Here is a 24,231-nt window from a genome sequence, read left to right on the forward strand (position 1 = left end):
TTTTAATATGTCCTTTTCCTGCTTAAATCAGTTAGAACTTCTCTTACAATGAAGAACTTACAACTGATATAATTACTAAATCAGGAAAATAAATTAGTTCTAAATTGTGAATGAACAGAACTTTATTAAAATGGAAAGGAACTAATGGCAAAATCTTAACTGCTCCTAAACTGAATATATTCCTTGGCAAAGCCCACCTATTTCCACAGAATAGGCCAAACAAAACTGCAACTCATTAGCAACATACAGCTAATGAGCTAACCATAACCAATCATTAAAATCCTCAAGTTTCAAGTTTTTACTTGCTATTAGTATTTTAAATTCTCAGGAATTGGTAATAACTTTAACCTATAAGAAAATCCAATTTTATTATACATGAAGTTGAAAATAACAAAAGTTCCAAATTAGGACTTGAAATTAATGAGATGTTACTTTATTACAAAGATGAATTAAATGTCCAGTTTTTTAAAAAATAAGAATCTCTGCCCTGTCATCACACTATAACACAGTATTATTACACCCGTGAGTTTCCTGAGCATGCAGACATCTACATTCTGGTAGCTAGAACTAATACAGAAAAATTATATTAAAAGCAGATAAGCTGCTTTTAATATATATGCTGTAGAGTTAAGAGTTCTACAAGGTAATAAGACAATGCTGCTGCTGCTGCTAAGTCGCTTCAGTTGTGTCCAACTCTGTGCAACCCCATAGACGGCAACCCACCAGGCCCCACCGTCCCTGGGATTCTCCAGGCAAGAACACTGGAGTGGGTTGCCATTTCCTCCTCCAATGCATGAAAGTGAAAAGTGAAAGTGAAGTCGCTCAGTCGTGTCCGACTCTTAGCGACCCCATGGACTGCAGCCTACCAGGCTCCTCCGTCCATGGGATTTTCCAGGCAAGAGTACTGGAGTGGGGTGCCATTGCCTTCTCCCAATAAGACAATAGGTACTGTGAAAAAAGGATCCTGTAAAGTATAAGTAGAAGATAACACATGCATGAGAGGTAGAAAAGACACCTAATGTATTACAAAAGGAATACTGATAACATTTAAACGAAAATGTTGATAGCTTTCATTAGATACCCTTTTTCTGATTATAAGATTTATTATCACAGAAAATACAGGAAACTATAAAAGAGAAGTCTCACCCTATATTCCAGAGATTGCCAATTTTAACATTTTGATGTATTCTCTTCCTAGTCTTTCTTCCTATGCACACATACATATGAGGTATGTGTCCACACAAAAGCAAGATCATACTAAATGCCATTTGTGTATTTTTTTTTCATTTCATATAACACACATTATTTCCCTTGTGTTTTTAAATATTGTTCAAATACAACTATTGCAAACAAGATTTTATCATATAATTTCCATGATATAATCACTGCTCTACTAATTGACATTTAGGTTGCTTTTAACTTTTGATTACTATAAGTAGTATTATTCAGAAATATTTGAATTTATGAATTTAGAGACCATATTTCTAAAGACACTTCTTTAGAAAAAATGTTTAGAAAGCACTTAAATACCAAACGACTGAGTGACTGAACTGAACTAAATACCAACAAAGAGTAGTTATGACCCCAAAATGCTGCTTGATTCTGAATTTAAATCAAAGAATACAAATGAAATAAAAATTAAAAACCACAATTCAATATCTATCAAACTATCAGCATGTTATACACAAGCGGAACATTCATCAGTAATTTATAGTGATGTGAAAATATCTAGCACACACTAAGAGATGTGGACTTTTAAAAATTTGTAAAATCTGAAATCTAGTTTATCACAAAATTACTATTTCAAACCAAGATTGCTATAAATAATGTGCCATCAAACATGAAATAATATGCTCATTTTTATGCCTTATATTTGATTGAATTAAGACATTAAAACTATCAGCTTAAACTTTATAAATAAACAGGAGAAATTTATTTACTAATTTATTTTGCTGGACCGCACACCTTGTGGGATTCTAGTTACCAGACCAGAGAATGAACCCCAGCTTGCTGCAGTGGAAGCGTGGAGTCCTAACCACTGGACTGCCAGGGCATTCCCAGACAGTACTTTTTATCTTCTCTCCTCAGACTGGTGCGTCCCATGTGGCTCTAGCAGTAAAGAACACGCCTATCAGTGCAGGAGACAGAAGAGACTCTGGTTCAATCCCAGGGTCAGGAAGATCTCCTGGAGGAGAGCTCAGCAACCCACTCCAGTATTCTTGTCTGGAGAATCCCATGGACAGAAGAGGAGCCTGGTGGACCATGGTCCATAGGGTCGCAAAGTGTCGGACATGACTGAAGGGACTATTCAGATTAATCAATTTTTATGTCAAGTTATCAGAGAGATGACACTGCCACATTTCTATACTCAAAAAAGTCTGATTTAATTTTTAAGTTCCTAGTTCATCTCTACCCTCTTAAAGCATTTTTAAGGATCATAAGCCCTAGTATAGGCTAACTCTCAAGGAGTATCATTCATAATCAATGCACTGATTACATACACACTGAGTAGGCAGGAAACTTGCTAATTAACTACCAACAATTCAAGTATTTCAGCAAATGTTTGAACCAGCCTGTATTAACTGGCCTATAATAATACACCCTTGTACAAGACTTAAACGAACAAAATGTTATAATTAATAACATAATAATAACATACAGCTGATCTCTGAATGAGGAGGTTAGAGACGCCAACCCTCCATACAGCTGAAAATCCACATCTAACTTATAGTCGGCCCTCTGTACTGCAATTGCTCCCAACAAGCAGTCCTGTATCCTCAGATTCAACCAACTGTGGGTCATGCAGTACTGTATGTAGTATTTTACTGAAAAAAATCTGCACATAAATGGACCCTCAGTGTTCAAACCCATTCAAGCGTTTGTTGCTCAAGGGTCAATTTTATTCTATTGTTAATAATAGTGAAGTCTTTCCTTAAACAATGTATATTATATATATATATATATATATAAATTATATAATACATAAACAGCCTTGTGTTTAAGGTTATAGACTAGGCAAGTCTTAAACCTACAATTGAAATCTCACTATACTCCAATAGAACCTATCAAAAACCTGTTCAGAAATCTGCCTCTATCAAATAATTGCTTTGGATTTGGAAATGATCTATATAGAAATCTTTATTGTCATGCCATTCTTTAGAGTAGGATTTGAACTATATCATAAGAGGATGTGTGACTTCATAACAGTTTATCAGGTAAACGAGCTCTGTATAACCAAAAACTATATGCATTAATACAGAAAAGTCTACATAAATGTGTTTACCACTCACGATGGTGAATTCCACCAACATAAATCTACTATAAATGAAGACAGCAATCTGTTTTTATCTCTAGTAAAAGAAATGCTTGGAAAAACAAAAAAGAAATGCTGGCAAGCACTGTAACCATTATGACTTAAACCACTGTGGAATTTTCATTATGAAGTAATTTTTAGTGTCCATCGGATGAAAATTTTCCAAAACCAACATTCTCCCAAAAACAAGACAGAGGGGGTACAGTTCAGTTCTGAAGAGGACTGTCCTGTTCATCTCACCAGATTGATCAGCCTTCTCATCGCATGTTCATGAGAGCAAACACATTCACAGGGATCGAATCCACCTTCTGCCATGATTACCCAGCTTGATTTAACTTGACTGTTTAAATCTAGGAGGAAGGAAAAAATATTATAAGACTGCTATTCAGAGTTACTCTTTCTCTTGAGCTATGAAGAATTCATGTTATGTATAGATTCATAATAGTTCTCTTTATAGTTCAAGTTTATTGACATATCTATGAATTACTATTCTTGAATTATGAATCTATACAAATGACTGGCTACCACTTTACCATCAGACTGATTTTCTATAAATACAAAAGTCTTCATATACTCTCTCTACTGGTCCCACCTGTGAAGATGCTGTTGCTAGAGCCCTATTCTGCTTAATCACCTAATCCTTTAACTTTGTTAGCCTCAGCACTGCTATGGACTGAATGTTTGTGCCAACCGCTGTGCTCCCCCCAGACTCTTACGTTGAAGCTTTAATCCCCAAGGTGATGGTATCTGGAGGTAGGATGGTTGGATGGCACCTCAACTCCATGGACATTAGTTTGAGCGAACTCCAGGAGATAGTGAAGGGCAGGGAAGCCTGGCATGCTGCAGTCCATGGGGTCACATAGAGTTGAACATGACTGAGTGACTAAACCACCACCACTACCTTTGGGAGGTAAGGTTATCAGAGTAGAGCTCGTATAAAACAGGATCAGTGCCCTTAAAGACGAGACATGATATCTCTTTCTTTGACATGTGAAGATACAGCAAGAAGGCATCCATCTACACAAGGAGGAAGAGATTCCTCACCAGACACCTGAGTCACAGGCCTCCCAAAGTCCAGAACTGTGAGAAATCAATGTTGTTTAAGCCACTCAGTTTGTGCTGTTTTACTAAAGCAGCCTAAGCTGTGTCAAATGGAGAAGAAAATGGCAACCCAATCCAGTATTCCTGCCAGTGTAATCTCATGGACAGAGAAGCCTAGCAGGCTACAGCCCACGGGGTCACAAAGATTTGGAAATGACTTAGCAACTGAACAACAACAGTAAAGCTATGTCTACTTTGCAGTCTTCATCCTACCAGGAAAGTCCTCTGAAAGAAAAGAAAAAATGAGTTATCTAAAATGATATCCATGTCAGGGGGAGGGGGGAAGAGGGGCATGAATTAACAAGACAATAGCCAGGAACGGCTGGAAGATGTTGAAAAACAAGAGTAACAAGTGAGGAGATTTGTCCAAGATGGCAGGGTAGAAGGACGTCCCTCTTCTCGTGAGAGCACTGAAATCACAACCATCGACAGGAAGACACTGGAACCCACCAAAAAAAAGATACCTGACATCCAAAGACACAGGAGAAGCCATGATGAGATGGCAGGAGGGGCACAATTATGATAAAATCAAATCCTAAAACTGCCAGGTAGGTGATGTGCAAACTGGAGAACAATTACGCCACTGATGTTCTCCCACTGTAATGAAGGTTCTGAGCCCCACATCAGGGTTCGCATCCTGGGGGGGTCTGGCAACAGGACTAGGAATCCCCAGAGAATCTGACTTTGAAGGTCTGCTGGATTTGATTATAGAACTTACACAGGATGGGGGAAAGCAGAGACTCCTTCATGGAGGACACATAAAGTCTTGTGCATAGCAGGACCCAGAGGAAAGCAGCAGTGACCACGGAGGCTGAAGCAAGCCTATCTGCTAGTGCTGGCAGGTCTGCAGAGGCAAGGGGCGGCTGTGGCTGACTGCCAGCAACAAGGGCACTGACAGCAGCAGTTTGGGGAAGCACATCTGGGTGGAAGCCCTTTTAGGGGCCACCAACAGCCCCACCCGGAGAAGGCAATGGCACCCCACTCCAGTACTCTTGCCTGGAAAATCCCATGGATGGAGGGGCCTGGTGGGACGCAGTCCATGGGGTCGCTAAGAGTCAGGCAAGACTCAGCAACTTCACTTTCACTTTTCACTTTCCTGCACTGGAAAAGGCAATGGCAACCCACTCCGGTGTTCTTGCCTGGAGAATCCCAGGGACGGGGGAGCCTCGTGGGCTGCCATCTATGGGGTCGCACAGAGTCGGACACGACTGAAGCGACTTAGCAGCAGCAGCAGCAGCAACAGTCCCACCATACAGCTGTAAGCTCCAGTGCTGGGTCACCTCAGGCCAAACAATGATCAGGGAGGGAACACAGCTCCACCCATCAGCAGACAAACGGATTCAAGTTTTATTAAACTTGCCACCCCTACCCACCACCAGTCCCTCCCATCAGGGAAGCTCGTACAAGCTTTTAGATAGACTCATCCACCAGAAAGCAGACAGAAGCAGCAAGAACTACTACAACCTGCAGCCTGCAGAACCAACCCTCCAATCTCAGAAAGTCAGACAGGCAGAAAAGGCAGAGGATTACATCCCAGATGAAGGAACATGATAAAACCCCAGAAAAACAACTACATTAAGTGGAGACAGGCAACCTTGCAGAAAAAGAATTCAGGATAATGATGATGAACACAATCCAGGATCTTGGAAAATGAATGGGGGCAAAGTCTATGAAGATTTAAGAAATGTTCAACTAAGACCTGGAAGAACTAAAGAGCAGTACATCAAATCACTGGGGGAAACATAAGCTATTCCGTAAACAGTGTTGGGGAAAGCTGACTCCTTATCCTCATTCCTAAAACAAAACAAATTCTAGATGCAGGAGCAATTTAACTTTTTAAAGTGAGGCCACACACACAAATAGTAACCAGAGCAATGGATCAGAACAGAACGTTGGCAAACTGACCTATGATTTTACCAGAATTTTGAATGTAATAACGGTGGTACTTGATTTATTTTTAGAATATTTATAAAAGTTATTCTTAGAAATACTCTATCTAGACACATATGTATTACTTGAATTTATTTTTTATAACAACTTCACTGAGATAAATCACAATACTATACAGTTCAAGTGCTGAAAATGTACTATTCAATATTTAGTATATTCTCAGAACGGTGCAATCATTGCCACAGTTTTAAAACATTTCATAACTCCAAAATGAAACCTTTACCCATTAGCAGTCACTCTTCACTTTCCTCTCTTCCTCCCAGTACTAGGTAATCACTAACTGGCTTTCTGTCCCCATGAATTTGCCTATTATGAACAATTCATGTAAATGAAATCATACACTATATGGTCCTTTGTTATTTGAATTCTTTAACCAAGAATTACTTGTTATTTATGGACAAGCAAATTAAAGACACTTTAGCCCATAAAGCAGAGAAGTCAATGCTACCCCACTCCAGTACTCTTGCCTGGAAAATCCCATGGATGGAGGAGCCTGGTAGGCTGCCGTCCATGGGGTCGCTAAAACTCAGACACGACTCAGCAACCTGACTTTCACTTTTCACTTTCATGCATTGGAGAAGGAAATGGCAACCCACTCTAGTGTTCTTGCCTGGAGAATCCCAGGGACGGGGGAGCCTGGTGGGCTGCCGTCTATGGGGTCGCACAGAGTCGGACACGACTGAAGTGACTTAGCATAGCATTAGCCCATAAAGAATCCATCCGCAATGCAGAAGATGCAGGTTTGATCCGATCCCTGGGTCGGGTAGATCCCCTGGAAGAGGAAATGGTAACCTACTGCAGCATTCTTGCCTGGGAGATCCCATGACAGGCTACAGTCCATGGGGTTGCAAAGAGTCAGACATGATTGAGCAACTAATGCTTTCACTTTTCATTCTAAAAAACAAACTTCAAAGGACTACTGTGTTGTTGGAAAAGACTCTTGAGAGTCCCTTGGACTGCAAGGAGATCAAACCAGTCAATCCTAAAGGAAATCAATCCTGAATATTCATTGGAAGGACTGATGCTGCAGTTGAAGCTTCAACAGTTTGACCACCTGATGCGAAAAGATGACTCATTAGAAAAGACCCTGATGCTGGGAAAGACTGAAGGCAGGAGAAGGGGATGACAGAGGACGAGATGGCTGGATGGCATAACTGACTCAATAGACATGAGTTTGAGCAAGCTTCAGGAGATGGTGAAAGACAGGGAAATCCGGCATGCTGCAGTCTATGGGGTTGCAAAAAGTTGGATGTGACTGAGCAACTGAACAACAACTGTGTTATCATATGCCACAGTGGTAGTAATCCAAAATATAGTTTTCTATGAGAGATTATATATCCAAAAGTTTGATTCACCACACTGAAGATGGTGACTGCAGCCATGAAATTAAAAGACGCTTACTCCCTGGAAGGAAAGTTATGACTAACCTAGATAGCATATTCAAAAGCAGAGACATTACTTTGCCAACAAAGGTCTGTCTAGTCAAGGCTATGGTCTTTCCTGTGGTCATGTATGGATGTGAGAGTTGGACTGTGAAGAAGGCTGAGTGCCGAAGAATTGATGCTTTTGAACTGTGGTGTTGGAGAAGACTCTTGAGAGTCCCTTGGACTGCAAGGAGATCCAACCAGTCCATTCTGAAGGAGATCAGCCCTGGGATTTCTTTGGAGGGAATGATGCTAAAGCTGAAACTCCAGTACTTTGGCCACCTCATGCAAAGAGTTGACTCATTGGAAAAGACTCTGATGCTGGGAGGGATTGGGGGCAGGAGGAGAAGGGGACGACAGAGGATGAGATGGCTGCATGGCATCACTGACTTGATGGACGTGAGTCTGAGTGAACTCCGGGAGTTGGTGATGGACAGGGAGGCCTGGCATGCTGCGATTCATGGGGTCGAAAGGAGTCGGACACAACTGAGCGACTGATCTGATCTGATTTTGTCACTGAGAAAAGTTTCCTAGTTTACTGTCTGAGCTTTCTTAGTAAAAATGAGCCAAAATCTTCAGCTCTGTTTCTTGAAAGGTGCCATTTTAAACCATGGACTATTTAGAAATGGTAAAATAGCTGTCTATTTCTTTAAAGTACAATGCATACATAAAGGACTGGAAGAAAATACATTAAATTTAATGAGTGATCAGTTCTGGAGAGGAGAATATAATTTGGAGGACAGACATTCATTTTGTTAATTTTTAAACATTTCTTAATAATGACTATGTACATATATATGAAAACTTTTAAAATATAGAAAAAATTAAAAAGTCACAATATATAACCACAACCAGGTCACTGGGATGAATGTAGAAGAACGTAATTCCAAGAAACTATAAAGGATCAGTAATTTTGACAGTTAAAGTGATATTCATTACTATAAGCCAAAAATACACTGTGAAGACAAAGAACTTAAAAAAAAAAACACCTTCAACACGTATCAGGGTTAATTTCCTTACTTTACAGATAGTTCTGAAAAATCAGTATGAAAATGGCAATCTAACAGATAAAAGGAGCAAAGAGCATGTTCACAAGGAAAAGAGAACCAATAAGCAACTACAAAATGGAACAAGTGCAAATCTAAACATCACTTTTACCAGAAAATTGGAAATTTTACATGAATGACTTAGATATCCATATCCAAATAAACATGCAAAATTTTTGTATAAGGATGTCCACTGCAATGTTTTTCATAAGAGCAAAAAGTATTAATTCAAAGTGTTTATCCATGTAGCTCTAATTAAATAAACAATAGTATGAGTAGATGAAGTCCTATACAGCTGTTGAAAAGAATGAGTCAATTTTCTATGTGATGATTTGGGGAAACATCCAAGATACACTGAGGTGAAATCAAGTGGCATAACAGTCAGGGAAAACCTATTTCCCATCTAGTATCTTCTTGCCTGAGCTAAGGGAAGTGGGTTTGGGGAGGGGAAGCGGAGTTCAAGGCAACCTAAGCTGGACAGTCTTACTCTCCAGAAGGTAGGAAATATCAAATACAAACTCTGACTTACTTCAGTTTTGTCTGAGGCCACTCTGTGTCCATATGTTCTTTTAATTGATAAGCTTTCGATGTAGAGAAAACCCTGAAAATAAACATAATTTACCCTTATGTGTACATAAAGTTCAGCCTTGGAAGTCTAAAGGGCTCGGATTGTGCTGGGTGTGGACATACGCAATATCCGCAAATACGGGTCCTTCCTCCTGCCCTCTCAGTGCCTTGCCAGGCCAATACAATGTTGGTTGAAATTAAAAGATATAACCGTAAGTTTTTTTTAAATAAAATTCAAATACTAAAAGTCCAATGTCTATCCAGTTCTATAGTCCCTTAACACAGAAATACTCTAAGAAAGTGCTATCAAACTGACTTTTATAAAATGAAAGGAGACTTGTTTTTTAGCATCTATCAAAATTATAAAACAGCTATTTTTAGGTCTCTTTAATCTATTTGATTTACAAAATTAGACTCCACCACTACCCACCCCTCCAGACAAAAACACAGCTTGGGGGCAGGAGCCCATTTTAGTCATCACTCTGTCTCTATAAACACCTCCCTCTTTGCTTAAGCCACAACAATGAACAAGTATTCTTTAATTTTGGACAATGTTTATTTTCTCTGTATCTATATATGCCAGGAACATGTAAATCAACTAGAATTTAAAAGTATCTGCTGGTCTTAATTAGCCGCCAGTAAAATACGAAAATGCATTTACAAATAGGACATTCCTCAATAGTGCAATGCTTCTGTGGAAATTTCTGTATGTAAGCTTGAGCTGTTCTATGTACTATTTTCAGTTAAGAGTTTCCACTTTAAAATTACTTAAAAAAAAAAAAAAAAGAATGGAAACAGTTATCTTTTGGCTAGGACTTCAGAACAAGCACCAATGCACATCAGCAGCTGAGTACTAGAGCAAAAACTACCCGATTCCACCCCATATTTAAACCCCTTGGTGGCCAAAGACATTAAGAAGCTGCTCTACCCTGGGCAAGACACAACTGGGCTACTGCATCAGAATTCTGGTAAATCGGCCGAGAAGAGCCCTTTCATAGAAAGTAACTTAAAACAATGCTTTTGCTTTTCATGTTTCAGAGGAGTTATTCGCCTCCTCAATACACTTCCCTAATGTGAGAACAATGCTAAATAATGTCAAAGTTATGGGTTTGACCCTTGAAGACAACCAGTTTTACTCCAATTGGTCACAAAAGGCCAAAGTCATACAAAATAAGAACAGTGTTCTGAAGAAGTTCAAAATAATCTAGGACAGGAGAGAAGTAAATACGGCACAGAAGAAATAGAAGTGGCCATGAGTTGATAATTACTGAAGTTGAGTGATAGATACAAGAGAGCTTTTATACATTTCTACTTTCTTCTATTTTAGGATTTGCCATAACAAGCATTTAACTTATATACCACATCAGTATTTTCCCACTATAATGAATATTTGTGATATTATGACTGGGTGTAAATTAAGCAACAGTTTACAGATGACTTTTTAATGCAGTATAAAGGACAAAACATATCTAAAGCTCTCAAACCATCCACTCTTCAACAACTCTCAGTACAGGACAGCAGTAAAATAATCCACTCAGTATGCTGGGAGGGCAAACACAATTTCCCATATTCCTCAGATCCGGGTCATTTCCTCCACCAACTACAACTAATAAACCTTCCCCAGTAGACTTCAGCTGTAGTTAAATTGGTTGAGTCATCCTGTTTCCGTATGTGCTGAAGGAATTTTCCAGTGCTGTTAACCAATTTACTATCTGCGGTTAGAACCTTAAACACTCTAGCTCACGCTAGGTAGGTTTAATTTACCTTAGTTCATCTTTGGGGAGTCAAATTCAATTGCCTGTTTATAACTTTGGAACAGATGAAAAAAGTAGACACTACTTTTCTATTACTGTGTTTTTTAGAATTATGCTATGGAATTGCATGCTTATATACAGGATTGATTCTTTAGGAAATAAAACTTTTTAAAAGTGGTTCCTGCTTAGGCCAAACACTCTTAGTAGCAAATATTTGTAAAACAGCAACATTATTAGTGTTACATATTTAGTATCAGTGGTACCCCCTGGAAGCACAGAGTAAAATGGCAAATGTCAACCTTCCCATTTCTTGCTTCCCAATTCTCCACCCTTTCCCCAGATGTACCATAGCTAACAGTCAAGTGTGACTACATTCAGGTCTTTTTATATGTATTTATATCCTTTTAAATATATATACACACACATCATTTTGGTAGGTTTTAGGAGATCATATTATACATGTGCTGCAGCTTGCTTTTGGGTAACGTAAGTCTTGAAGACCTTTCAATATATAAAGCTCTACTTTATTCTTTTTAATGGTTACATAATACTCCAAAACATGAACACACAATCTTAGCATTTCTTTAGTAAAGATAATTTAGGGCCTTTCCAACATTTGTTACTATAATGTTGCAACAAATATCTCTGCGCCCATATTTTGTAGGACTAAGTTAAAAAAAAAAAGAAGAAGAAATTTCTAAGTCTAAAGGCATTCACAAAAAGCCTTTACCAATTTCAATTCTATCAGAAGCACATAGTACATATTACTAATTGCACAGCATGGTAGTTAGCAATTCATACAATGTTACCATCACTAATAGTATAACAATACTTAGATATACCAAAAAAACCTTTTTTTGCCAGAATGTCAGGCCCCAAAATATGTCTCATTGCTTTTATTACCCATGTAATGAGGCTGCACATCTTTTCAAGTTATTTCTTCTTTTTCAAACTCTTTTTGTCTAGTTGATTTTAGGAGCTCTTTATATTATTGAGTATTAATCCATTATATCACAGTAAGATTAAGAATGTGTTATAGGTTATTTGCTTCCTTTTCTTCTAGGAATCTAGAAGATCTTCTAGGAATCTACAAAGCCAGATTTGTACGGGTCTCAGTTCAGTTCAGTCGCTCAGTTGTGTCCGACTCTTTGCGACCCCATGAATTGCAACACGCCAGGCCTCCCTGTCCATCACCAACTTCCGGAGTTCACTCAAACTCATATCCATCGAGTCGGTGATGCCATCCAGCCATCTTATCCTCTGTCATTCCCTTTTCCTCCTGCCCCCAATCCCTCCCAGCATCAGAGTCTTTTCCAATGAGTCAACTCTCCCATGAGGTGGCCAAAGTATTGGAGTTTCAGCTTCAACTTCAGTCCTTCCAAAGAACACCCAGGACTGATCTCCTTCAGAATGGACTGGTTGGATCTCCTTGCAGTCCAAGGGACTCTCAAGAGTCTTCTCCAACACCACAGTTCAAAAGCATCAATTCTTCGGCGCTCAGCTTTCTTCACAGTCCAACTCTCACATCCATACATGACTACTGGAAAAACCATAGCCTTGACTAGACGGACCTTTGTTGGCAAAGTAATGTTTCTGCTTTTGAATATGCTATCTAGGTTTGTCATAACTTTCCTTCCAAGGAGTAAGCATCTTTTAATTTCATGGCTGCAGTCACCATCTGCAGTGATTCTGGAGCCCAAAAAAATAAAGTCTGACACTGTTTCCCCATCTATTTGCCATGGAGTGATGGGACCCGATGCCATGATCTTCGTTTTCTGAATGTTGAGCTTTAAGCCAACTTTTTCACTCTCCTCTTTCACTTTCGTCAAAAGGCTTTTTAGTTCCTCTTCACTTTCTGCCATAATGGTGGTGTCATCTGCATATCTGAGGTTATTGATATTTCTCCCAGCAATCTTGATTTTAGCTTGTGCTTCTTCCAGCCCAGCATTTCTCATGATGTACTCTGCATATAAGGGTCTATTTCCATTTAAATATTTATTTATTAGACTGTTAGCTAAAGAGTTAACAGAACTGTAAACCGTAGAAAAATAGATCTAAAATCCCAAGAGCAATTAAAAATAACATCCAATGACACTGTGAAATATTAGGAGAGTACTCTCATTTTCTTTAATGCTGTAACTAACACACTATCTTCTTCCAGGAACAAGCTGGAAGAACTGAAGGGTAACCATAAACCCTTGATTTTCTTTTAACAATTTTACTTCAGCTATTTTACTTTGGAATTATTTGTTACTGTCATAATTGTTAAGGACTAAAAGGAAGTAAAAAAAATAAAATAAAATGTCTTCCAAGCCTAAAAATTTAGGTGGGAAGGCCTTTATATATTTGCATATGTGTGAGAGTTCATCTTGGTTTCTCTGACAGAAGAAACTATTTGGTTTGAATATATCTTTGCAAGAAGCTATTATCACCTAGGTTTCTTTTCTAAGAAATTATACTTTTTTAAAAAGAGGGTATTTTACAATATCTAGGGGTAATAAAAATTCCCAAAACATACTAAAATGTTAACATAGATTTCAAGAATATAAAAGTTAATCTCATACTTTTGTAATAAACTGCTGTTGCTGCTGCTGCGTCACTGCAGTCATGTCTGACTCTGTGCAACCCCACAGATGGTAGTCCACCAGGTTCCCCCGTCCCTGGGATTCTCCAGGTAAGAACGCTGGAGTGGGTTGCCATTTCCTTCTCCAATGCATGAAAGTGAAAAATGAAAGTGAAGTCGCTCAGTCAGATCCGACTCTTAGCGACACCATGGACTTCAGCCTACCAGGCTCCTCCGTTCATGGGATTTTCCAGTCAAGTAGTACTGGAGTGGGTTGCCATTGTCTTCTCCATAATACACTGCAAAATAGTAAATATTTATAAAGTATAACATAAAAGTACTTTTAACACAAAATGCTTAGGAGAACCAGTCATGAATTTTAAAAGCAAATAATTCATATGCTAGACTAACCCACAAAGAGTTCTCACATTAATTTGGAATGGAATTACCATTAGATGACTTTTACCTAAAATGGCCTTACTTCTTTACTTCTTGCTTTACCAATGGCTGCCAAATTTCCTTATCATATATACAGGTAAATGCAACGAGGAAAAAATTTTAAAAGAATACAACAGGAAGAATGATGTGATCATAAGATATGAATAAAAGACAAACCCCTGAAGATGATTAAAAATGAAGGACCAGTAAGCAAAATGTAAACAAATCTCTTAAGTCTCTAAGAGAAAAAGGAGTTAAAATAGCTAAGAGAGTCTCTAAAAGACATTTAAAATAAGTAAAGACCAAGGGAAAAGATAATTCCCAAAAGAGGTGCTACAGCTAATTAACAAACATTTTAAAAGGTCACCCTAACTAGTAAAATAAATGCAAATTAAAACGTAAACTTTCACCTAAAAAAACCCCAAAAAAGTACTATGAAAGTTTGGTCATGCATTGCTAGTCCTCCAGTTAACGGCCATAACCCTTCTGGAGTTTAATTTAGCAATATGTACCACTGACTCAATGGACGTGAGTCTGGGTGAACTCCGGGAGTTGGTGATGGACAGGGAGTCCTGGCGTGCTGCGATTCATGGGGTCGAAAAGAGTCGGACACGACTGAGCGACTGATCTGATCTGATCTGATCACGAACTATAAAAATTCTATCAATGACATGTGTGTTATCTATGGTTTGCTTTAAAATACTCCCACAAAGGGAGAGGAAAGTAGGAGGGAAAGGGACAAATCTTACTTATAAAATTCCAAGTAGTATTAGATTTATCATGCTCTGGGAGGTAAAGCTTAATCCTACCCCACCCTTAAACATGGACTAGATTTCCTGACTCCCTTCTAAAGGACAGAATTCAGAAAAAGGTAACTTTACAGTAGAAAAACCTATCAAACACTCTCTTAACCACAAGATCAAGGTAAGCCTACAAAACAGAGGAGACAGACTAATATTACTTCCAGGCGATCCTAGGAAAGTCCTTATAAATGATAAAAAGAAATTGACTATTACTGATTTTACTTATCTTAAATTAGTAATATTGAGTAATATAATATTTTCTTTATATTTCTATTTATTTATTTATTGGCTGCGTCACACAACCTGTGGGCTCTCAGTTCCTCAACCAGGGATCCAACTGGCATCCCCTACAGCGGAAGCATGGAGTCTTAACTACGGGACCATCAAGGAAGTCCTGGGTAACGTACTATTAATTCCACCAACATTTATTGTCCTCCAGAAACATTTTGGGATCGCCCTCCTTGAAATCCTACCAAGAAGTTTATAAATTAATATTGCTTTGAAGCAAGTACTGTGCATTACGCTTCCCTGGTAGCTAAGATGGTAGAGAAACCGCCTGCAATGCAGGAGACCTGGGGTGGATCCCGGGGTGGGGAAGATCGCCTGGAGAAGGCAATGGCTACCCAAGGCATTTCTGTCCTTCCATGCAAACATTTTAAACAACAAAATGTCAGCTTATCCTTGGATTCAATCTTGGATTCAATACTCTCTAAAAAAAAAAAAAAAAATCAAAAGAAGAAAAAAATAAGAGCAATCATTTCTAAGAACCTCGAAATACCGAAACTTGACTTTTCCTTTATTTTTCTCAAGATTGAATTATAAAAATATGTACCCTTATTTAACCTCCATACTCTTGCCAATCTCTCATTTCCCCTCTTCTTCAATAAAGGTTAGTTCCCTGCTCCTGCTTCCAAGAGCAATATTACTAAGAAATTCATATCCCTTATAAGAGATGAGTCAGAAACCCAGTATGCTCAATACGAAATTCTTGTGGTTAAGGGGGGAAAAGTATGTAGAAGTATTATGTGGCCAGCATTTAAGTCTACGGGAGAAGTACCAGTTCTGTTAAGGTTATCAGATGTTTTTTCTTGTTTTCCTAATTTTCTATATTTTATTTTTTAAATTGAATCACATATTTACATATGGGTATGCAAATCTGTCACATATATGTAAACACAGATACATGTAAACAAAAGATTCTATCCAAAATAAATACTAAAGGTTGATGCCAAACTTCCTTCCATTAATAACTTAAAGATAAATTTTCTTCTATGGACACTCGCCAATCATTTAAAACCATAAGAATTTAGTATTCAAAAATGATGTGACTGGTGGCCCAAGTGTCTAAGGGACAGAAAACTTGTCACTGTATACTGCCTTTGTGTCTTCTGAGTGATTCAAAAAATATTAACTTTTCAAAAGAATAACTTTACTGTAAGCATCCTGTTCTTCCCATACCAGAACCATTTGCTCTAGGGACAAATAATTACATCTCAACTTTCCTCTTGAACTGAACATGCTAAATTATCTTAAGCACACTATCTGACCTTCCATCATCACTGAATTTGTTAGCTAGCATTAAGCATAAAAAATGGTATTCTAAACTCTGTAAATATATGTGTTACAAAGTAAACCAAATCCCATTATTAGTGAGAAATAACCAAGTATATAAACAGACCATACAATGGATATTTCTAAAGTCAGCCTTTGCCCTAAATCTGAGGTAATCATTCTTTATAGTATACTAAAGACTAAGAACCACTGGTCTAGATATATAAAAACCTGTTTCTGGATTAAGATACGTGAAAACTTGTCTCTGGATTGGAAAGTACGTAAGACTATACCCTCTGGCTCAGGGTGTAGCCAGTTTTCAATGTTTTACCTTTCCCTTCCTCTACTCATCCTCTGGTGGAAGTATTAACAGTTAAAGAGGATCAAAATGCTGTAACAACGAGTATGCTGGTATAATGTTTTGGTAACATCTGGTCAATTGAGTTTAAAATAAAAGCAAATGGGAATTCATTTTAAAAATACACATATAACAAGGAAAATAAAGGAAAACAGATGAGAACTAGACTAGGTTTTTTTTTAAGTGTTTTCCCAAGACTCAGAATCAAAGACATCTGGATACATTTCATAGATGGGAAGCAGAAAAAAGGGTGGAGGGAGGAGAGAGATAAGCGATAATATTAAAACTCAGTAAACAGGAAAACAATTCCTTTTTCTAGAATTTTCTGAACATACCAACCACAAAGTGTATTTATATATCAAAACTTGAATTACAAATAAATGAGGGGATCAACAGTTTAATAAATGCTAGGAATGTACAAAGTACATGCTAAGAATGCCTTCTAGCAATTAAGGAAAAAAAAAACCCTAAGTGATTCTAGAAGACAAATTTAGGTGAGTATTTGATCTTTAATGGCAGAACAATGAAAAATATCAACAAACTTACAACATAATATATGCATTAAAAAATCTCAAATACAATTACAACAGCCAAAGAATAGGGGAAAAAAAATCACACTCCACTAATATGATAAGCAAAGATTTCTTAATAACATAGAACATATACAAACAGATTCTTAAAGTGGGAACTGCACTGGAGATTACAAACTATAATTTCATGGCAATATGAATTCAGAAATTAAAAAATGTTCATGCCCTTTGAATAATTCCACTTCTAAGGTTCTATCATTTTTTTTTTAATCTGAAATACAAAGACCTATGTACTAAGATTGTTATCACAGCTTTATCACAGTGAAAAACTGGAAACGGTCTAAATGTCTGGCTGGTGACTCAGTGGTAAAGAATCTGCCTGCCAATGGAGGAGATACAGGAGACTCGGGTTCAATGCCTAGGCCGGGAAGATCCCCTGGAGGAGGAAATAGCTACCCACTCCAGTATTCTTGCCTGGGAAATCTCATGGACAGAGGAGCCTGGTGGGATGCAGTCCATGGGGCTGCAAAGAGTTGGATGCAACTAAACAACAGCAACAACAAATGTCTGGCTAAAAGGAAATGCTTAAATTAAGATACATACTGTGAAGTATCATGCAGCCAAATGCTTCATCTTCTTTCATAATGACATGGGGAAATAAGCACAACGTAATATTAAAATATATTAAAAAGGATATAAAAATAAGCAAAGTACATGCATATATTTTAAAAGCGCAAAAAAAACACACTTGAAAAAGTTGAAAGAAAACACAGGAAAACTAACATCGGGAATCTCTGAGTGACAAGATTTTACTTTTCATTCTGTATATTTTATCTTTCAATATCATAGAATTTTTTTTTTTTTTTTGCCAAACTGCAAGGCATGTGGGGTTTGAGTTCCCTGACCAGGGATCAAACTAGTACTTTCTGCATTGGAAGTCAGAATCTTAACCACTGGACCACCAGGGAAGTCCTCATCAAATAATGTGGAGTCCCTATCAAATAATAATTATATATTAACTTTTATTATAAATCAGGAAAAATGCTGAATGCAGCAAAACTAAGGAAAACTAACTCCAATTTTTCAATAAACAAATAGTAAAAAGTAAACAAAACTTCAAGCGATGGCAGGGATATGGTTACAGTTTAAGAAATTTTAGAGCTATCAATCGAATGCTGTATATAGACCTTGTTTGAATCCGGAAGCAAACAAACCTAGCAAAAGGACAATTACGATACAAACAAAAAGGAACTCTGAACACTGACTGGATTAAATGTCATGTAGGAAATTACCCTGCATTAAATTTTTTAACATAACTATAATGTCAATTGTCACATCTGAAAGAGTCTTTACCTCTGAGAGATCTCACTATGTATTTCCAGTTAAAGAGATTTTTATGCCTGGGATCCAGGTGAAAATGACCCTGCAAAAGGGGAGGTGTGGATGAAATAAAAGTCATAAGTTCAGTAACTGCTGAAGCCAGCTGATGGATACATACAGATTCATGACCGGTTAGTACTAAAAATTTCAAGCATACCTCAGTTTTTTAGAAATACATTTTTATAGACTAACGAAAATTCTTCTGATTTCTCCCCATGCAAACAGAGGGCTCTTCTTGAGAAAGCAGGAATAACCAAGCCTAATTCAAGGTAAGAGGATGAAAACTATCTTTCTACTGTAATTTTAAGAAGGTGACTTATGATAAAATCACTTTTTCAATTAGTCCTATCTTTACAGTGATCAAGACAATGTCAAAATTCTTCCCACTTAAAAGTTAAAAATAAAAACCCACAGCAAGGGCAAAATACAAAGTAACAATTTAGAATACATGCAATTTGTTTTTATAATACAGAAAATAGAGATGCTGTCAGTGAAATGAGGAACTCAGAAGTATTTTATACATTTTTACCTAAAAAGCATCAGTGCTACTAACACTCCAAAGTTATAAAAACCAAGAGAGTAAAACATACCAGAAACAGCTACAACTGCCCCCCAGACATTCAGGAAGATTACCTTTGCATTTACTTTCTATTTTTAACCTTATTCCCAATTACAGGAATAATTACTCTACTCTTAAAAATAATTTTTCTACAAACTCCTTTCTGAATCTGCTTTTGCCCAGTAGCCAATTAGAAAACTGATCAACCAATTAAGGAGAGCTATCCCAAAACTCTGGCTACCTTTCATATTAAACAGGGAGAACAAAATATTTGCCTATCAATTTCAGTAATATTATATCATACACTGACATGTATAATTAGAAGTTCAGATTACTTTTATCAGATGACTCAACATCTTAATGTAATAAGGTGTTCAAATTCCCACAGATACAATGTTTTTGCAACATACTCATTTGCTTTATTCTTTTATCAGAAATGGATCTCAATCAAACAGTCATATCTAAAATAGTTATGCCTGCAGCTTTCTAACTACTTTCATAGCTTAACAACAGCCCTTCCAACAAGTTAAGCAAGAAAATTATTCCTCTTTTAAAATGAGGAAAATAAGTTCAGATAAGTGAGCAATTTGACCATGATCACATTTCCATCCAGTATGAGAGAGACCTTGGACAGGAAGTCATAATGTAAATTCCTGACCAAGACTCATTGCACATCTGTCGGATATGACCAATCATGAAGCTTATACTTGTTTCACTCTCATAAAGACAACTTTAGAGCACTACAGAAATTAGATAACCATCAATTAACTTCCTAATGCTTCTTTCGAGTTACATACTTTTCTCTTAAACTACATCTGCAAGTCTGATTCTCTGATGGGAAGTGCGCAAGGAGAAAGGATGCAGTTTCAAGTTCAGGTCAATCGTCATTTGGTAAAAAACTAGGCTAAAATGCTGCCTGGGAGATTAAAGTCATTTTAAAATGTAAATGTTGAAATAAATCCATTATATTCCTTAAATACCACAATTCTCTGTGCTTAGGAGTTAAAACTTCCTGAGTTCTATCATGACAAATTTTAAAAATTTACATTAATAACCAAGCAATTACAGTTACAAATTCCTAATACTACTCCCTATTTGATCCAACAGGGTGACCCTATACTGTGTGTAAACAAAGAATGTTGCCTGCCATTCCAGTTCTTTAAGGATCAAATCATTAGCCACAATAGCTGCTGATCTATAAGTACACAATGAAAGAATTTAGGGTGACACATTCTGTGTTTTGGATTAATGGACCCCTAGGTGGGCTTTCCTGGTAGCTCAGCTGGTAAAGAATCCTCCAGCAATGCAGGAGACCTGGGTTTGATTCCTGGGTTGGGAAGATCCCCAGGAGAAGGGATAGGCTACCCTATCCCTTCAGCTCCAGTATTCTTGGCTTCCCCAGTGGCTCAGATGGTAAAGAATCTGCCTGCAATGCAGGAGACCTGGGTTTGGTCCTTGGGTTGGGAAGATCCCCTGGAGAAGGGTATGGCAACCCACTCCAGTATTCTTGCCTGGAGAATCCCCATGGACAGAGGAGCCTGGCAAGCTACAGTCCATGGGGGAGCAAAGAGTGGGACATGACTGAGCAACTAAGCACAGCACAGCAGCACAGATAGTTGAAAGGCCTATCTAAGGAAGAATTCCAATGACCTCAGATTGTTGCATCTTCCCATGCACAGAAAAGCGCTAAAATTGAGATATCTGATCCATGCAACTTCAGTAACCTTTCAACTGACTGTACATATAGATACCAGCTCCTCCAGTACCTTTGGAGTGGTTCCTCAGAGCTAGCTGAGAGCCTATCTCCCGTGTTATTCCATGTCAGTAAGACATGGAATAAACTCAACTCATGACTCTAGTGTTGTGCATTTTTTTTCACGTCGACAGGCCCATCCAGAATTAGCTATTTACAAGAGAAAAATAAAATAAAGACCACATCCGAAAATCTTATTATAAAACATTTTTACAGGATAACAGAAAGCTTAAATATATTCTTTCAGAGGGCATACTATTCAAAAGGAAGAGATGAGAGTAGGCTAGAAAGAATGACAATAAAATGTTCTTTCTTCATCAAGGAGAATGGGAATGTACAGGAAAAACAAGGTCAATATGACTAGGAGGCCTGTGCAAGACAGCATAGTATAGATGAGGTATGTATCAGAGGATGCTAAGTCTTCATTTATTCATATTCAACAAACCACAGCTTCATAAATGGTACTTTTAAAATGTTGGGGATGCAGCAGTTCTCATTCACTCATTTAAAGAGAAAAAAAATTGAGACCCTGAGAAAGTCAGTGACTTACCCAAAGTCACCCAGTAGAGCAGGGCTTCAAACCCCTGTCTTCTCTCACTTCTCCTTTACTGAAAAGGATCTATCTGACAAGTCCCCAGGGGACTAGGTAGCTAGCAGAAGAGTTCAGAGGAGGATACAGAAGAAATAAAACGTTAAGCCCTACCTCCAAGCGTTTGCAATCAAGTTAATTACTAATTATAATTCATTCTTATTATAATAATAATATAATCACATACTAGTATATAATTAACAGCCAAAATAAATGTCTCAGACAAACAACTACTGTGATAATCTCTCCAGAGAAAGTTCAAAAGGAGAACTACTTAACTCACTTAACATCTATGCCTTTTATACTAACAGCTGTACTGTTCACAGTTATCAAGAATTTCTGTATCTCCTTAATTCCTCTATGTGCGTGTAGCACAGGACTCGGTTAAAGGTCCCCCCAACCCCCACGGCTGCCATTACTTTTCTGGAAATTCCCTGCTAATGTGACCCTATTTTCCTACACCTTTTCTTTCCTCTACAACCTTTTTCCCCCTTACCTGTATCTGATTGTGGGCTTCCCTGATGGCTCAAACGGTAAAAAGAATCTGCCTACAATGCAGGAGACCCAGGTTAGACCCCTCAGTCGGAAAGATCCCCTGGAGAAGGGAATGGCAATCCACTCCGGTATTCTTGCCTGTAGAATTCCATGGACAGAGCCCGACTGTATTCTAGGAATCACCTTAAGAACACCTGCTAAAAACAGCATGGGATAGCAGAAAGAATATATCTTAGATAAGTGACTTAAGTTACGACACTACTGAAAAAATGGATAAATGAGCCTCTCTGGAACTTCAGTTTCCCTACCTATAAAACAAGAGTGATAATTGAAACTATTTATTTTAATAGGTTGTTCCAAGGATCGGATGAGAATTTTAAAGAGTGCTTTATAAACTGTAAAATGCTCTGAGGCAATTCAACTCTAAGCCTTTAGATTTGAAATGTATCTTCAACCCTCAACCCAAGTTCTTTGTATACTGCTTTGGGGTTGGGGTGGGGGTGTGTGGGGGGGTGGGGTTGAATTCCCCTGGGGCTCAGCCATCACTCCTTTGCATAAAAGTGAAAAAGAAGAAAGAAGTCTTCTGTTCTAAATCTTGGTCCCTCATCTACAAATTTTCTGTTCTTCCCTGGCTATTCTTTACTCTTGTACAATCTTAAAGACTCTCTCAAGGCCCAGGGGTAAAATTTATTATAAACAGCCAAACAAGAGAAAAGTCTGCAATTGAATCATCTTTGTTTATATTCAGTATCTTAACCCAAAGTTTCATATTCTGAAAACGTTCTCTGAAATTTCTACTCGAGTACTACTTAATCACATTCTGAATAAAAATTTTTTAATTCAGGAAAAAACACTGTGTTCCATAAGTTAGAAACAGAAAAATTTAACAGATGGTATAAAAATTCCATATTCTGTGACCACCCCCGCAAATCATAGAGGATACAATTGTTACGAAACCAGTTTTCAATAGCTATATTACAAAATAACAAGCATGGTCTGAAATTCTGAAGTACATCACAAGTAATGTTACACATCTGCGAATGATTTGTTGTTATTGTTCAGTTGCTAAGTTGTGTCCGACTCTTAGTGACCCCATGGCCTGCAGCACACCAGGCTTCCTGTCCTTCACCATCTCCCAGAGTTTGCTCAAATTCATGCCTATTGATTCGGTGATGCCATCCAACCATTTCATCCTCTGTCGTCCCCTTCTCCTCCTGCCTTCTATCATTCAACCGTTCAAATAAACCAGAGCAGAATCAAGACTTTTTCTATTACTCCCCTTCACTTCCTTGCCTACATGATTTTTGTCACAGAACGGAGTTATGGCTACTACTCTCCCAACTCAGATTAACCATGGCTTATCTCAGCCATGCTACAGCCTAGACGACCTATCTGAACACAGGTGCACACAAATGCCATTCATAATGACAGGAAAAAAACGCTTAGAACCACTGTGATACAAAAAGCAACGTTATTAAAAAATGAAACTCGACTCACGACCATAAAGCCTGTGCTCCACAAGAGAAGCCACTGCAATGGGAAGCCCGCACACTCTAACTAGAGACTAGTCTCCACTTGCTGTAACTTGAGTAAATCCACTCATAGCAACGAAGACATACCACAGCCAAAAAATACATCAATCTTTTAAAAAAATGAAATTTGAATAAGCACCACAGGAAAAACAGAAGTCTTCAAAATTGCAAGCAAGTCAGTTTCTTCTACATTACCTCTGCCAGGAGTACAGAGCAACAAAATACATAATATGTTAAAAAAAAATTAGCTTTTTTTTAAAAAGTATAAGCTAAAACAAGATAGCAACCAGAACACATCCTCTAAAACTTCATTTACCAAGAAGATGTTCACTGTGTCCCTAACTTGATTTGAAGCATCTTTATCATTCTTAAAATTTGAAAGTGCTGCACCTGCAATACTTGCCAATGAGCGCAGTCAAGCATAAATCAGCTTTATTCTGTACTTTTACAAACTTGAGACTCACATCTGTGTTTTCACCTAAATTTTAAAAAGGAAATGAAAATTCGATATGAAAATAAAGCAAC

The 24,231-nt window shown here is 37.8% G+C and overlaps 1 protein-coding gene across 5 annotated transcripts in view; it reads right to left on the reverse strand.

Annotated features, from left to right (window-relative positions):
* The window catches only part of SMIM14 (small integral membrane protein 14), a 144,751-nt gene that overhangs the window by 29,040 nt on the left and 91,480 nt on the right, over positions 1-24,231 (reverse strand). For 2 of the 5 annotated variants that reach the window (XM_027544304.1, XM_027544305.1), the window contains exon 2: positions 3,554-3,663. In XM_027544304.1, coding sequence (XP_027400105.1) covers positions 3,554-3,663 — 110 coding nt within the window. Of the gene's footprint in view, positions 1-3,553; positions 3,664-9,363; positions 9,436-13,719; positions 14,018-22,175; positions 22,372-24,231 lie in introns of all 5 variants that reach the window. The other 3 variants (XR_003511518.1, XM_027544306.1, XM_027544307.1) reach the window with 3 other exon arrangements.

This window comes from Bos indicus x Bos taurus, chromosome 6, assembly GCF_003369695.1.
Source record: "Bos indicus x Bos taurus breed Angus x Brahman F1 hybrid chromosome 6, Bos_hybrid_MaternalHap_v2.0, whole genome shotgun sequence".
NCBI lineage: Eukaryota > Metazoa > Chordata > Mammalia > Artiodactyla > Bovidae > Bos > Bos indicus x Bos taurus.